The 15,702-nt window shown below is 38.7% G+C and overlaps 2 protein-coding genes across 3 annotated transcripts in view; one reads left to right on the plus strand and one right to left on the minus strand.

Annotated features, from left to right (window-relative positions):
- The first annotated feature begins 555 nt into the window (after nt 1-555).
- Nucleotides 556-2,623, plus strand: gtf3ab (general transcription factor IIIA, b). The gene is made up of 9 exons (XM_056450985.1): nt 556-683; nt 826-920; nt 1,291-1,387; nt 1,471-1,559; nt 1,640-1,713; nt 1,781-1,864; nt 1,942-2,174; nt 2,272-2,325; nt 2,400-2,623. Exons 1-9 carry the CDS (start codon nt 567-569, stop codon nt 2,508-2,510), a joined length of 954 nt encoding a protein of 317 aa, XP_056306960.1. The 5' UTR covers nt 556-566; the 3' UTR covers nt 2,511-2,623.
- Nucleotides 2,624-4,387: 1,764 nt separating this feature from the next.
- The window catches only part of lnx2a (ligand of numb-protein X 2a), a 28,397-nt gene continuing 17,082 nt past the window's right edge, over nt 4,388-15,702 (minus strand). Inside the window, exons 6-12 of one of the 2 annotated variants that reach the window (XM_056451019.1) lie at nt 13,931-14,299; nt 11,651-11,830; nt 11,140-11,317; nt 8,450-8,675; nt 7,352-7,479; nt 7,052-7,210; nt 4,831-4,921 (exon numbers count right to left, since the gene is read on the minus strand). In XM_056451019.1, coding sequence (XP_056306994.1) covers nt 7,053-7,210; nt 7,352-7,479; nt 8,450-8,675; nt 11,140-11,317; nt 11,651-11,830; nt 13,931-14,299 — 1,239 coding nt within the window. In that variant the 3' untranslated portion in view covers nt 4,831-4,921; nt 7,052. Of the gene's footprint in view, nt 4,922-7,051; nt 7,211-7,351; nt 7,480-8,449; nt 8,676-11,139; nt 11,318-11,650; nt 11,831-13,930; nt 14,300-15,702 lie in introns of both variants that reach the window. The other variant, XM_056451018.1, reaches the window with a different exon arrangement.

A 15,702-nucleotide genomic window follows, 5' to 3' on the forward strand; every position in this document is an offset into this window, starting at 1 on the left:
ATTAAAGATTCTTATAAAATGAAGAAGATGTTGAGATATGGCATCAAATACAATAGCATACTCCTTTGGAGTAACAGGAAAACCAAATTTATCTAAACATACATTGTAAGATAATAAATTACCATTTAAATTTAGAAGTTGTTTAACTAATACAATATAATTTTAAAACCAATTTAGGAGATTTTGAATGCATTACGGTGATCAATAAATAAACTATCGACGCCATGCTTGATGTTAACAGCTAGTTCATTCAAATCAGGAACAAGCCATTTTTGCTGTGTGTGAGAGCGTGATAACGTCTAAAATAAATAGTTGAAATAATGGACCAGTTCGTGCTGTATCTGTCATTATGATCCTAATAAAGACACCTCATATTATGCCATGTAAGAGAATATATAATAACTCTACTGTGGGATTTTGTCGCTAAAATGTAAAAGACAAACTACTCGGCGAACTCAGATGGTACGGTCCAATCACAATAAAACGTAGCTCAAAGGGAATTCGTTCGTTGTGGGCCGAACAGCGACCTGCCACCCTCTGATTTCGGCACTTCATGATCAGTTAGAATGGGAGAAAGAATTCAAGACCCGAATAAACACTTCACTTGTACATTCGCTGACTGTAAAGCCACGTTTTCAAAGCTGTGGAAGTTGGAGGTGCATTACTGCAGACACACGGGGCTTGTGAGTGAAGTCAATCAATAACTTAATCTTGTGTGGATTTTAGGTACTCATTTACTGTCCAATATTAGCGTCGGAAGTTTTGCGTGATATTTACCTCGTGCTTTTATTCATAGTGTACCGTTGTATGTATTGTATTATATAGAAGCCGTTTGCATGTGGAGACTGTGAGAAGACATTTTGCACTCGTTATCAGCTCACCCGGCATCAGCTGAGCCACAGTGGAGAGAAACCTTACCTGTGAGTCTGCACACTTCCATCACAAGTACAAGATGTGTAATTTTGGATCTTTTTCTAGCATTTTTTTTTGTGTGCTTCTGTTGTTTTGTTTACTGCGTGTTGCTGTTGCCTCACTAGGTGGCGACAAATCGGTTAAAAGATCCGAATCATAATTGAATCCTTTACGCAACTGATTCATTAACCAACTTCTCAGGTTTAATAACATTGCTCAATTGAGTAAACTTCTGAAGCTGCCAGTGTTGACCGCATTTATTTACAGGTTGTCTAGATAGGCAGTGCTTTTAGCTTGTATGTGAATCACAAATTATGACGTTTTTGCACTTTATGCTAATTAACTGAATTAACTTAAATTAACTTAAATCTGATCAAGGTGTTCAGTCAGCGGGTGTTCAGCTGCGTTCTCCACTCCTGGTAGCTTGAGGAACCACGTTGCTCAGGTTCATGACAACAAAGTCCGGCATTATGTAGTGAGTCTGGATTTGTTTTATTCGTTCAGTTATTTTTGTTTTTAATTCTACCTGGCTTTAGTGTCTTTATAATATTTTGTTAGTGCAACTATCAAAGCTGTGCAAAGGAATTTCTTAAGAAGAAGCAACTAAAGACTCACATGTGTGAGCACACAAATGAGTTGTCTTTTAAGTAAGTATTTATTATTACTATCATCACATTTGTTCCCCCTCCCTCTATATGACTGGTTACTCCTGCTTTTATTCTGACAGATGTGACCATGAGAAATGCGACAACAAATTTGCTTCCCCTAAAGCTCTTAAACGGCATCGGAAGCTGCATGAAGGTAAAGATTGAAAGCGTTTTTGAAATGATTGTTTACAATTTATTTTATTTTCTCACTCAAATTTAAGGTTACCCATGTGGTAAGGAGAACTGTAACTTCAAAGGAAACACTTGGTCCGAGTATCTGAAGCACCGAAAGATTGCACACAAAGGTGCTTAGTCATTTTACTTATCAGTTTGAAAATGAGTTCCAACTTTTCCCCCATGCTAATATTTGCTTTGTTTACAGTAAACCTTCCATGTGATCAATGCAAGAAGATCTTCCACAAAGCCTGCTTTTTGCAAATGCATAAAAAATGTGTTCACTCTGGGGAGCGGCGCATGTTTAAATGCACTCGAGAGGGTTGCCAAAAAAGTTACACTAAAAAATTTAACCTTGAGAATCACGTTCTAGTCTTTCATGAGGGAAAGCGTGATTTCACCTGCCATTTTGCAGGTTGTGATAAAGCCTTTGCTATGGAGGTCAGAATTTTGCTTTTTATTTGAAGTTGAAAATTTAGAATTTTGTTTTTAGTTGGGTTATTTATTACTTTTAATAACCATGACTCCCTTCTGACAGGAAAGCTTAAAGAGGCATTTCGTGGTCCATATGCCTCAGAAAACAAAACTACAGGTAAACTGAAGTGTTATGCATTTTGTGCACATCATGAATTGGAGATGCTAATCTAAATTTGATTTTTCTTGCAGAAGCCAAAAGTCAAGCCGAAACGCAAGACATCCAAAGCTAAAATGTCTGATGCAGCCAAACTGTCTCAGCATCTGCAAAAAGTGTCCTTGAGCAAGACACCATTGCCTTAACTTCCACAAGAAACCCTTCCGTTTTTGTCCCGTAATCTGCGCAATTTCATTTATTTTATTTTTTTTTATAAACCATTTTCAGTTCAGATCACTTTATGAAATAAATGATCACTGCTGCAGCTCTGTGTGGTGAATAAATTCAGCATTGTCTTCTCACTAAATGTTAGTTGGTTGGCATTTTATAATGCTATTATTATTATTATTATTATTATTATTATTATTATTATTATTATTAATTTTTATAGTCTCTCTTCTGCGGCAGTATAAGTCAGCCTTAAACCTACATGGGAATTTGCATCTCCTGGATTGCTTTGGGTGGGTGGGTGGGGGGAGGAATACTGTATTTTTTCAATTAGTGGTTGGCAAAAAGCGTCCTGGAAAATAAACTGTCAATATTACTAGATATGCAACGTTGAGGCTAGATTATACACCAGTTTGAGGGATATAAACAATAACAATGGTCCCAGTGTACTTCCTGTTACATCTTTAATTTCTATAGCTTCCAAGAATCTGAAATGTCACATATTGATTAAATAATATTGTGTTGGCCGTTTTAACATTTAAGTTATGATTGAATTGCCTCTTGTAACAGTTATGAAATAACTTTGACGAGCAAGAAGTGCTTATGGGCCAATGACATGACCAAATTGGAAAGGTCTATAGTTGACCAGAAGCTTATTTTGCTTTTTTTTTTTTTTTTTTTTTTTTTTTTTTTTTTTTTTTTTTTTTTTTATTATTATTATTTTTTTTTTTTTCTTCTGAGGAAAAACAAAACTATATATTTTACTTGATTTGAGATTATTATTATTATTTTTTTTTATATAAAGTTATTTGGACTGGAGTCAAGGCAAAGTCAGAGCCTTTTTTTTTTCTTTGCATTGGGGTCATTCAATTTCTGTACCTGAATAGTGTTAGACTTCCAAGAAAACAGTAGAATAGTACTATTCCAACTATCTTGTGAAACCATGTTTATATCGCAATATTTATCGCAAAAAATAAATTATCGCAATATCAGATTTTTCCTTTATAGTGTATCCCTACTGACGAGTTCATGAATGAGTACATGAGTTTTACCTGTTAGGTGAGATTATATTTAATGTCTATGATGACCTGCAATCCAAAACTTAAGGAAAAAAGGGACCAAGGTAATGCAAACTTCTAGCTTCCCAACCCCCCCCATTTAGAACTTGTTTAAAGCACAGACATTCTTTTAATAATTTTAAGTATAATACAACTATACGTGCAAAAATACGTAATCCTTTGAGTGCATATTGAAGTGTGAAAATCTATATGCTGTAGAAGTTTGTTTTATAGATATTTCATAGAGATTTTAGGATATGTTTTACATGTCACATTTTTATCTAATTAATACAGAAGTGAATTATTATTATTATTATTTTTTTTAAAACACTTGAGCTTTGAAACCATTTTTTAATAGTTTGCGTTTTTAATATTAAAAAATGTCATTCAAAAGCCCTTAATCTGTGTACTGACTTTTTTTTTTTTTTTTTTTTTTTTTTGAGGTTACCTTCCTTTTTTCCAGCCAGATGGTGTAGCTATGGCATTTACCAGCAGGAGCTAACGGGGACACTCTTAACCAGCCAAACGCTGAACACTTGCCCAAAGATAGTGGTGGCTAAAATCCTCTAAGAGCGCTTTCTGCTAATCGTTTCAAAGATTTTCAAAAAAAAGCAGATATATCCATCCTATATTTCTAGAGACTTTAAATGTTTTAACATCAGACTTACCATTAGAGAATAATCTACTAGTAGATTACTTAACATATAGTAAAAAAAGTCCGGATCAAATCGGACTATAAGTGTCTTTAGAATCATTTTTACACATCAACTGAGGCTTAACTCTGGTATCCTCACTGGGAAAGATTTATTAAACAGCTGTGCACATTCATCCATTCATTCTTGCACGCATACATACACTGTTTGTTCTGTCTCTCTTTTTCACAAACATTCACAAACGTAGATCACATTTAGAGATAACATGAATATAAAACCTCCGGTAGAGTGAACTGCTGATCGGCATGGTGAGGGGAGACCTTAAGGCTGCTCTCCAGAGGGGGAAAAGCCTCATGGGCGTGGCAGGTTTTCTAAGGCCTGGTTTGTTCAGCATCAAGTACAAGCATTCGTTGTTGTTGTTTTTTTTCGAGACTCTGGCTTTGACAGTATGGTGCCTCCGTGGCAGAGAGTAGAACACATAGGACCATTAGAAGACACAGATATGAGTGCTGTCTGTGGTGTGGCATGGTGTCCTGGTTGAGTTAGATCAGACTTCCTGGCCAAGACACAACAGTAAGCGCCACCCTGCTCCGCTGCTCCTTCAGCATGGGCACCAGTGCAGAATGACTCATGCCAGCCGTGGACAGACCGTTTACAGCCACTATCATGTCACCACACCTGGATGGAAAAAGAAATCGTTTGATTATGTGAACGGCACACAGTATAGATACAATTTCAGTGCTAGAGATGTGATGGCAATCCCACATTTATATGAGTTCACTTCTGAAACTTCGCTGTAAAAAATGCAGGGTTCCACACAATTCATTCATGTTGTCCCAACACAAATTGATTAAGTTAACAAATGTAAGTGAATTGAACATAAAACAATTAAGTTGTCCCCCCAAAAAATCCCAAGAATTGTATTGTTTCAGCTCATTTTAAATAAGTAGTTTGAACAAGCAGCAAAAATCATTTGAGCGTTGGCAGCTTGTACACAGGCATGACAAAGAACATTTTAAATTCTGAATGGATTGTACATAGCCTAGAAAGTGCTCCTTTATGATCACTAAAAAGCTGTCAGTCATTTTTGTTCATCGCAAGTTCAGTTATAATCAGTGAATCTCAATGCTTAATGAATAAATGATATCCTATTTACACTTACTTTGACAGGATTCACAAGCGGACTGAACTCAGCATTGAGCATAAACTCTGACAGAACCAGAAGGCCTAATTCACTGTGGGTTCTCTCGAGATTTTGTAATGGGGATTTTAGAATAGGGCTACATTTGGTGACTAAAATAAAGTTCATAAACACAACTTGATGATACTTCCGTGTTTGATTCCACAACATAGACACCCCAAACATTCTTGTCCAGTCATTTAAAAAATATATATTTCTTTAAATACACACAGCAGCTTTAAAAGATCCTGTTTTTAACATTTGTGAAACATTGTAGAGAAAGCATTGAAGTGTCATGTTATGTTAAAGGTATATTTTACCCAGAAATGAACTTCGTTTTTATTTTATAGTGACTTATCTTTGTAAACCAATAGAGTTCAGCTGCATGTCTTGCTGCGCCTTTTGGTACCCTTTTGTTGTGCTAGGTACTCTTTCTAAAGGGCACCCAAAAAGTGGTATGGTATGGTACAGTAAGCTTTTTGGTACAATTGACAGTGGAAACGGCTATTAAAGTGTAAACAGTAGTGTACTGTACTGTACCACTCAGTGGAAACAGGCTATTATTCACTATGTATTTATCCTCAATGTTTTCAAACCTTTCTGTTGAACACTAAAGAAGATATTTTGAAGAAAGCTGAAAACCTGTAACCATTTACTTCCATAGTAGGAATGGAATAACAAATAGTATGGAAGTTTATGGTTACAGTTTTCAAACTTTCTTCAAAATGTCTTCCTTTGGGTCAGAAGAAAGAACAAATGAAGGGTGAGTAAATGATGACAGGATTTTCATTTCATCTATACCTTTAATACTCTCTCTTAAAACCTGTTTTTAGAGGGCTGCAGCTCTTCACATTTTAGTTCCAACCATTATTAAACACTCCTAGACAAAATAATTGAGTCAAGTTCAGGCTTGTTTGAAACCTACAGGTGAAGTTCCGGTCACACTGGACTTTACTCCCCATAGGCTTCCATTCATACGCATGCGAATGCATCATACCAGAAACGCAAGTTCGTGCGGCAAGTTTCACAGTTCGCTGCATTGCAAAGTTCAAGCTTAGTGAAATCTGACCTGGGAAATTGCATCACTTGACTGTATGAGACCTTTCAATGATCAAAACATAACCTATCCTGACAGAAATTTTAATTATGGACCAATCGCTCACTTTTTTAAATGTCTAATCATCTTGTTTAATCCCGCCCCTTTTCGCAGTGCTGTACAACAGAATTTTGTATGCTCCAACTCTAGTGTAAATGCAGCTTTAGTTCGTTGAAGCAGGGTTGAGTTTGACACCCCTGATCTAGGGAATCTGTGGCAAATTACTTTTCAAATTACTCCCCTGAATGTGTTTAGGTCAAATCAACAGATATGACTGTGACTGGCTTTGCTCAGTGACCTTAGACATTCCACAAAGTGCTTTTGCCAAATATGTTTTGCAACTATCTGTTATTTCAGCTTAAACTCTCTTGCATTTATTTGAAGCCTATAGAATGTAGCCTACTGGTAAAAACACTGATAGTCAAAGATGTTAAATTGTTGTCGGGTTTTTTTTAATAGCATTTGAAAGTGCTGTATCATCTAGCCATAAAACACGTCATTTTTTATTGTTTGTTTTGTTGTGCTTGCTCACTTTAGACGGCCATCGTAGTATGCGGGAGTTCCAAGGACGATAGTCTTGATAAAGAATGCCTGGTTGCTGTGGTTCTCCTCATAACCTCCAACAATGCTGAAGCCCCAGCTGCCAGGGTGACTCCTGCGGAGGACGATTTCATGACTGCTATGCAGGTAGCTGCGACAGAGAACCAATGAAATGTAAGTGAACATCATCATCATGTTTTATCACCAATGTGGAGGAAAAAAATGGTCAATTTGCTTTGAAAACTAGGGAAAACAAGGAGAGATTGAAATGAAGAAACACAGAAAAACTTACGCTTGTTGTATGCCAATGTACTGGCCTGGCAGAAATGGAGAATTTGGCACAATGACAGGAAGGGAGAATGAAACACAAGGGCGCCAAAGCAAAGGGGATGGATTGTGAAGGGCAGAAGTAAAGGCAGACTAAAAAAAAGCAAGGAATGAGATTGGACTGAATGACCTGCGACTGGGCTGAAATGGGCTAGGAGCAAGTTATCTCAACATGTATGCTTCATCTGATAATCTGCAGCTGTTGATGTTTACATCACAACACAGCCATAATCCTCTCATGGGTTAGCGCTGCATAAAGCTGCTGATCCAAAACACATGAACACTACAGATATTTCTGTGTCCAAGTCACCAGAATGACGGTATTTTATCCTTCAAAAGTTGTTTCCATTCAAATTTGGATTGAAAACAGTAGGTGAACTGAAATTGGGCATGATGGTAAGTCCTGGCCAGATTGCATTGACTATTTTAGGGTTATTTGGATCAGTGCTCAGCAAAGTGAGGATGCTATTTTAAGCCTCCCAGTGGAGTTTAAAAAGAGTCTGGAAAACCAAAGGTACATCCTCTCTAAAGTCCAGGACACACCAAGCCAGTGGTCGACCGTTGGGCTGCGCACAGCATCTCCCCGGCTGGTTTGTTAGGTGTGTTTCATGGCAAATGGGAGAATTCTTATTGGTTGTGGAGCAGCAAATCAGAGAGCGAGAACAAAAACTGAAGTCGGCTGTAACTTTGTTACTCAAATATTTGGAAACAATATGAACTATTAGGCTATCAGAAATATTTACGGAAGTAAATCATTCCGTGGTACTGTAAAAACAATACTCAAATGCTGCTTTGTTTATGGCTTGTCTGTGCGCATCTCAAGTTTCGGTTTTGCTTTGTGGAATGAAAAAAACAGACTACTGCCATATGAGGATGTGCCATCGCTGCCATCTGTTTGGCGTGTTCACAGGCAGCTTTTTGGTCCAGATACTGTACAACGGATGCTAGGCGACAATACAGTTGATTTGGCATAGGCTTGGTGTGTCCTGGGCTTAATTATCCTGTGTCATTTGTTTCATTCATAAAACACCCTATGTGCATATCTCTAAAAAATCTGATTTACCTGGGAAGCCCAAGCCACAAGACCCATGATGGCGACCAGCTTGCATCGTAGTCATTTTCGTGTGGAGGGAGAAGCTCTTCATCCAGGCCTGGCTCTTCCACCATGGTGACTTCTAGTGCTTTCAGCTGGACAGAGCAGGATGTGGCGCTGGACTTCAGGGTGCCAACTGCTTCGCTGTGGCTCAGGTAGGTCAAATCCTGACCGTTAATACTCAACAGTACATCCCCTAAGCAATAAGAGACCACAGAGACACTTTAAGCTTCTATAGAGAGAGGATTGCAAAAGGGCTGAAGCCACATGGAGACATATCGTTTCAGTGCACTTTGATTTTTTTCCTTTTTGTCTGTTTATTATAGACAGGGTAGACAGAGAACAAAAAGCCTTTCAGGCCTTTCTGTAGCGAAAATGTGGTAGAGCATTATGCTTGCAACACCAAGGTTTTGGGTTCATGTCCCAGGAAAGCAAAAACTGAACAAATTGCAATGTAAGTCTTAATGTAAATATTAATGTAAAATAAATTACCAAACTTTGTGATGTCATGTAACTCCACAGCATGAAAGACCAGTTTGTCCAATAACAGAAAACCAATTACACTTTTTAAACAAGAAACAAACACTTACAGCACAGCCAGTGTAGTCTAATTCCCCCAAAACAAGTTTAATTTAAACAAATCTAACACATACAGTACAACCAGTATAGTATGATTCCTGAACAAATTATATTGTGTCAGGTGTTTTTTAGCGAATCAAACACATATCGCACAGTCAGTGTATTTTGATTTGGCGTGAATGCTTCTAATTATCCCTTTTAGTACACATACAGTGTAGCCAGGATACTCTGATTCATAAATAAATTACTTTAATGAGCGGAGCGCACTTTGAAGTGGTCCTGTTATTCTTTTACAAGATGTAATATAAGCCCCAGGTGTTCCCAGTATGTGTCTATATCGTTTTATCGTAAAATACCTTATGGATCATTTATTATGCTTTACTGTAAATGTCCCTTTTTTAGTCAAAGCAAAAACACTGTTTTAGTGTACTGTATGTACCTTTTAAAAAAAAGATTTATTTTTGCCTTTATTATGATAGGACAGAATATAATGGCCCAGATCCAATTCCATTTTATACATCTACAGCATGCCTATGCCTTCCCATTGGCCCTTGAAACAGATTGTGAAGAGATAGAAATGAAAATATTCTCCTAAGAAATGGCACTTCTACAACTAACTATCACTAGCTTATTCGTCACACAAGCACAGAAACATTTGACAGATTTTTCACTCCCAAAGTTGTTTTGCGCTGTATTTGGATTTTTAGAAAACTTTGTTCATTTTAGGCTTGAAAGCATATGAGCCTCCGAGTTTGCTCAGGTATCCCTGTTACGACTGGTGGATCATGTTGCAAAATGCACATTTGAAGGGCTATCTGGCACTTACTCTTTTTCTGCTCCTCCAACCAAAAAGAGAGTCGAGAAACCCCTTAACATGAAGACATGAAATGGAAGCGTAAAGGAAAGGGCTAAAGGCTGATTTATACTTCTGCATTAAGTTGACGCATATATTCCGACCCAGCATTCGTGCGGTCGCATAGCCCTCGCCAGTTTAAAAAAAGTCAACTCTGTGCGGAAAATCACGTTGCGTCAGTCACGTCTGTTTCATTCTCCAATCAAATGGAAGCAGAGGCAGGGTTTCCGTTGAGGTGCCTGCAGTGTTTGTGTTGTCAAGACAATTACGGAGAAGATGGAGGAGAGACTTGTGGTTGCTGTTTTGAGTCATCCAAAGCTGTATGAATCACAAATCTTGAATATTACAATATTATTAAATTTTTTAGCTATATTAATATCAACAACAACTCTCTCGCACAATACACAGCCAATTCAGTCATTGCCTACAGACATAAAAAGCGCACAGCGCTTCTTTTTTTCTTTTGCATGTTTAGGATGATCGGGCTCTTAAGGGGTAGAAATGGGATTATGCCTAAGCTAAGTTGGTGAGAGATAGAAGGGGATGGGATTGGGCAAGTTCCACATGTCGGGACTCAAACTCAGGACGGCCACATCACACTAGTGCTATATGTCAGTGCAGTACCCACTAGGCTAGTGTATGTGTTTTTAAATGTAATTGAGCTGTTGCTCCAGAACAAAAACATCTGCATCTGTTATAAAGCCTTGTCAGTCTAAACTCCTATATAGGGCAAACTAGCAAAAGTAAGTCCAAGGCACTCACATAAAAAATGTGGATTTTATGACACATTGAAAATTGACAAATTTTTCGAGTGCCTTGAACTTATTTTGCTGTTTATTCTGATGAATCCCTTACCCAAAGAGCACCGACACATTAATCAAGATACCCCTGAGCACTTTTTGTTTGATTTTCTGATCCTAATAAAGAGTTTCATGAAGGGACTGAAAGCTGGCTGTCAGATGATATTTAAAGTCCTCTTTTTAAGTTTGTCAAATCACACACAAAAACACGAATTCACAATATTTGCTTATGTCTGTGAATATTAACAGTTGCATATGTATTAGTATATTAGATCTTGTTTTTTTCAAAGTTTGAAACTCTTCACAACAACCCAACTAAAACAACTTAACCAGACCTTGCGGTTTTATAGGAATTATTTAAATTTAGATATTGTAACATGATCCCTTCAATAAAGTCAATAGGCCTTATGCCTATAAATGTCACTCACCACGTTTGATTCGTCCATCACGTGACAGGCAGCCATGGGGCTGGACGCTCGTCACAAATATGGGCAGCTCCCCACTCTTGCTGCCCCGTCCTCCTGCCACAGTCATACCCAGAGACTCATGAGGCTCCTTCTTCACAGTGATGTGTTTCTCTTTACAGTTCACACACTGGGAGAGATCCTGCAACACACACTCATATTAAACAAGCAGTAGAGCATCGAGTCTAAATGTGTCTCAGAGGTGTGGATAAAGACAAAAGAAAGCCCCTTTCTTAATGGACACTCTGATCGGCTCTCTGTAGAGTGCTGTTTGTCATCCCAACGGGATCAGCTGTACTTCCGAATTGATCTCATAATAGGTCTGACAAGGAGTAATTAAGGTTGTGGTCTGAACTCATGGAAAACTGGAGGCTACCCAGATGCTTCGTAAATAGGGCTCCCTAATTACGTCTCCACAATGCTAAAATAGATTCTGCAACACAAACAGACTTGGCCGCAAGGCGTGTGTACTCACTCTCTGGGTGGAAGACCTGGCAAGGTGCAGACTGGGGACGGGACTTGGGGTCGCAGTACTGGGAAGCGGCGGGATATGATCATGGCTCCAAATGTCCCTGGTCAAGGTGGAGCCTGTGTGCACCGCCATGGTCTGCTTGCTGGACCGGCTAATCAGCAGATTGACTCTTTCTCCACTAGCCTATAAAGATGACAGTAGGCGGTCGTATAAATACCTAATACTCTTATAGAGGTGGCTGTGCATCTAACAAAGACGGTCTGCTATCTGCCAGTGCTATTCTTAATAACACTTTAGTTGCCCTTTCTCTGTGATTGGGGCAGCCAGATGGGGAAAAAGCAGCTCACATAGACATAAAGATACTATCAATCACATTACCCTCTGAGCAGGGCAGCAGTGTGTCCTAATGTCCCAAACGAGCACTGAGATTTGACAACAGCTGTTTAATAAGAGGAATATTTAGTCAAGGGAAATATTTATATACAAAAAAAAGAAAAAATGAGTTATGCTATTGGTGGGAAAAGTAATTGCCCAAAAAAGTTGCTATGTGGTCGTTAGGGTATTGCTAGGTCTTTTATTGATTTTCCAGGCTGTAGATAAGGCCTTTCGTTTAAATCTATGATTTTTTTCTGTTTAAGATTTTGAATACAGTATATTGATAATCATACTATTTGATTGCTGATATCGATTTTTTTTAAATGTATCTGTTTTTGTTGTCTCAAACTGTTAACAATTTTTTTTCATTGATTGAAATTTTGCCCAAAAATATAAATAGTCACTAACACTAATGGAAATTAGAAACATAGCTTTGGAAACTTTCTGTAAACGTGTATAAATAGCTAAAACTAAAACTGAAAAATAATATTATAGACACCCCCACACATAGCCACACTAATCAAAAACACTCACACATATTACTTTAGGTTACCGTTCCTACAATCTCTGCCCACTAGATATATAAAAATCCAAACATTTAACCAATTTCAAAATGAATATCCATTTTTTACTGTACATTATACACTCACCGTTCACTTTATTATGTACACCTTGCTAGTACCGGGTTGGACCCCTATTTGCCTTCAAAACTGCCTTAATCCTCTATGGCATAGATTCAACAATGTACTGGAAATATTTTGGTCTATATTGACATGACAGCATCACAGTTGCTGCAGATTTGTCGGCTGCACATCCATGATGAATCTCCCATTTCACCACATCCCAACGGTGCTCTATTGGATTGAGAGCTGGTGACTGTGGGGGCCATTTGAGTACAGTGAACTTATTGTCATGTTCAGGAAACCAGTCTGAGATGATTCGCGCTTAATGACATGATGCGTTATCCTGCTGGAAGTAGCCATCAGAAGACGGTACACTGTTGTCATAAAGCGATGGACATGGTCCGCAACAATACTCAGGTAGGCTGTGGTGATGACACGATGCTCAATTGGTACTAATGGGCCCAAAGTGTGCCAAGAATATTGATACAAGGCAGGATGGATCCATGCTTATATGGTGTTGATGCTACGTTCTGACCCTACCATCCAAATGTTGCAGCAGAAAGAGACTCATCAGACCAGGCAATATTTTTTTCAATCTTCTATTGTCCGATTTCGGTGAGCCTGTGCGAATTGTAGCCTCAGTTTCCTGTTCTTAGCTGACAGGAGTGGAACCCGGTGTGGTCTTCTGCTGCTGTAGCCCATCCGCCTCAAAGTTCAGAGATGCTCTTCTGCACACCTCAGTTGTAACCAGTGGTTATTTGAGTTACTGTTGCCTTTCTATCAGCTGGAACCAGTCTGGCCATTGTCCTCTGACCTCTGGCATCAATAAGGCATTTGCAGAACTGCCACTCACTGGATATTTTCTCTTTTTCAGACCATTCTCTTTAAACCCTAGAAATAGTTTTGCGTGAAAATCCCAGTAGATCGACATTTCTGAAATACTCAGACCAGGCCGTCTGGCACCAAAAACCATGCATCTTAAATCACCTTTCTTCCCCATTCTGATGCTCAGTTTGAACTGCAGCAGATCGTCTTGACTATGTAAATGCTTTGAGTTGCCACCATGTGATTGGATGATTAGAAATTTGCATTAATGAGCAGTTAGACTGGGGTATTTTATAAAGTGGCCGGTGAGTGTAATGGCGTTAATGCCTAAATTCACTTACAGCATTCTTTTGAACTTAGTAACCCAAACATGTATACACATTTAATACTGGCCATTAAGTTAGCTAAAATGGTTTCCTTGACCTGACCTGACTCTCCCCCCACACATGCTTCTCTTTACCTGTATAATCTGAGCTGCCAGCTCTGGCGTGCCATGTCTCAGGTCATGCTCATTGACGGCCAGCACCCTGTCGTTACTGCAGAGTCGCCCGTCTTTAGCAGCCAAGCCTCCCTCCAGCAGATCCAGGATAAAGACGCCGGCTTCATCTGTACGCCGCACAAGCTTGATGCCCAGCTGCTCTGATGATTCCCTCTTGTGCAGGGTGATGCGTATGCTGGCAGGGCTGCCCTTGGGCGAAGCAGTTGCCGCAGGTGGCCTGGCAGAGCAGCGGCGCTCTCTTAAAACTGTCAGCTGAAGGGTAGCGCAGGGACGGGCAAGTGTAGAGCGAGCAAAGTTATGGGGCACATTACTGATGTCTACATTGTTCACCTGCACACAGAAGAGTAATATTAGGGTAAGAGTAATGGGTTTGATGTATGTGAAATGCTCAACCAGCAGTTTTGTTCCTTCATTTTTCCTCAGGGGTCACCACAGTGGAATGAACTGCCAACTTATCCAGCATATGTTTTACGCGGCAGATGCCCTTTCAGCCCCAACCCAGTACTGGGAAACACCCAGACACTCTCATTCACACACATACACTACAGACAATTTAGCTTATTCAATTCCCCTACAGTATAGTGTATGTCTTTGGACTGTGGGGGAAAACGGAGCATCTGGAGCAAACCCACACCAACAAAGGGAGAACATGAAAACTCCACACAGAAATGTCAACTGACCCAGCCGGGGCTCGAACCAGCGACCTTCTTGCTGTGAGACGACAGTGCTAGCCACTGAGCCACCGTGTCACCCTTCGGCAATTTGTATTGCTTTTAATTTTATGTTTTAATGTTTCAGCTTTTATATTGACATAAATAATCACTCATTCATTTTCCTTTCAGCCTAGTCCCTTTATTAATCAGGGGTCACCAAAGCATAATGAACCGCCAACTTATCCAGCATGTTTTACGCAGCGGATGCCCCTCCAGCTGCAACCCAGTACTGGGAAACACCCATATACTCTTGCATTCACACACATACACTATGGGCAATTTAGCTTACCCAATTTACCTATACCGCATGTCTTTGGACTTGTGGGGGAAACCAGAGCACCTGGAGGAAAACCACACCAACATGGGGAGAACATGCAAACTCTACACATAAACACCAACTGACTCAGACGGGATTCGAACCAGCGACCTTCTTGCTGTGAGGTGACAGTGCTAACCACTAAGCCACCGTGTCGCCCTTTGGCAGATTTGTATTGCAAATTAAAAATTATTGTAAATAATCTATAAGTTAGCTACAAAATGCACCTGACATATTTACTTTAGTCTTTCTCGTATTATCATTTTAATTTAGTTTGTTTCTGATTTTTAAGTCTGGGGTCAATACGTTTTATTTTTTTTTAAATAAAGCTTATGCTTCATTATCAATTTATTTTATTTATTTTTATTATACAACAAAGCTTTGTTCATTTAACCAAAAATAGTGTAAAATATTTTTTTGATTAAAATTTAAAATAATAGTTTTTTAATATATTATGAAATGTCATTTGTTCCAGTTATGTCAAATATTTTTTTTCCAGCTATTACTACAGTAGTAAATCATTTTAATATGCTGAATAAAATTACTTATCATAGTTGAAACCAGTTTCTTAATATTTTTGTGATTCATCCCCCCCTCCCCCGACAAATAAATAGAAATAAAAGAGCATCAATTTGAAATACAACTCTGCCAGAGAAACTTCTTATGTAAAATAATTTTTTACAGTGTAGTATTTTTGAAAAATC

This window comes from Danio aesculapii, chromosome 24 (genome assembly GCF_903798145.1).
Source record: "Danio aesculapii chromosome 24, fDanAes4.1, whole genome shotgun sequence".
NCBI lineage: Eukaryota > Metazoa > Chordata > Actinopteri > Cypriniformes > Danionidae > Danio > Danio aesculapii.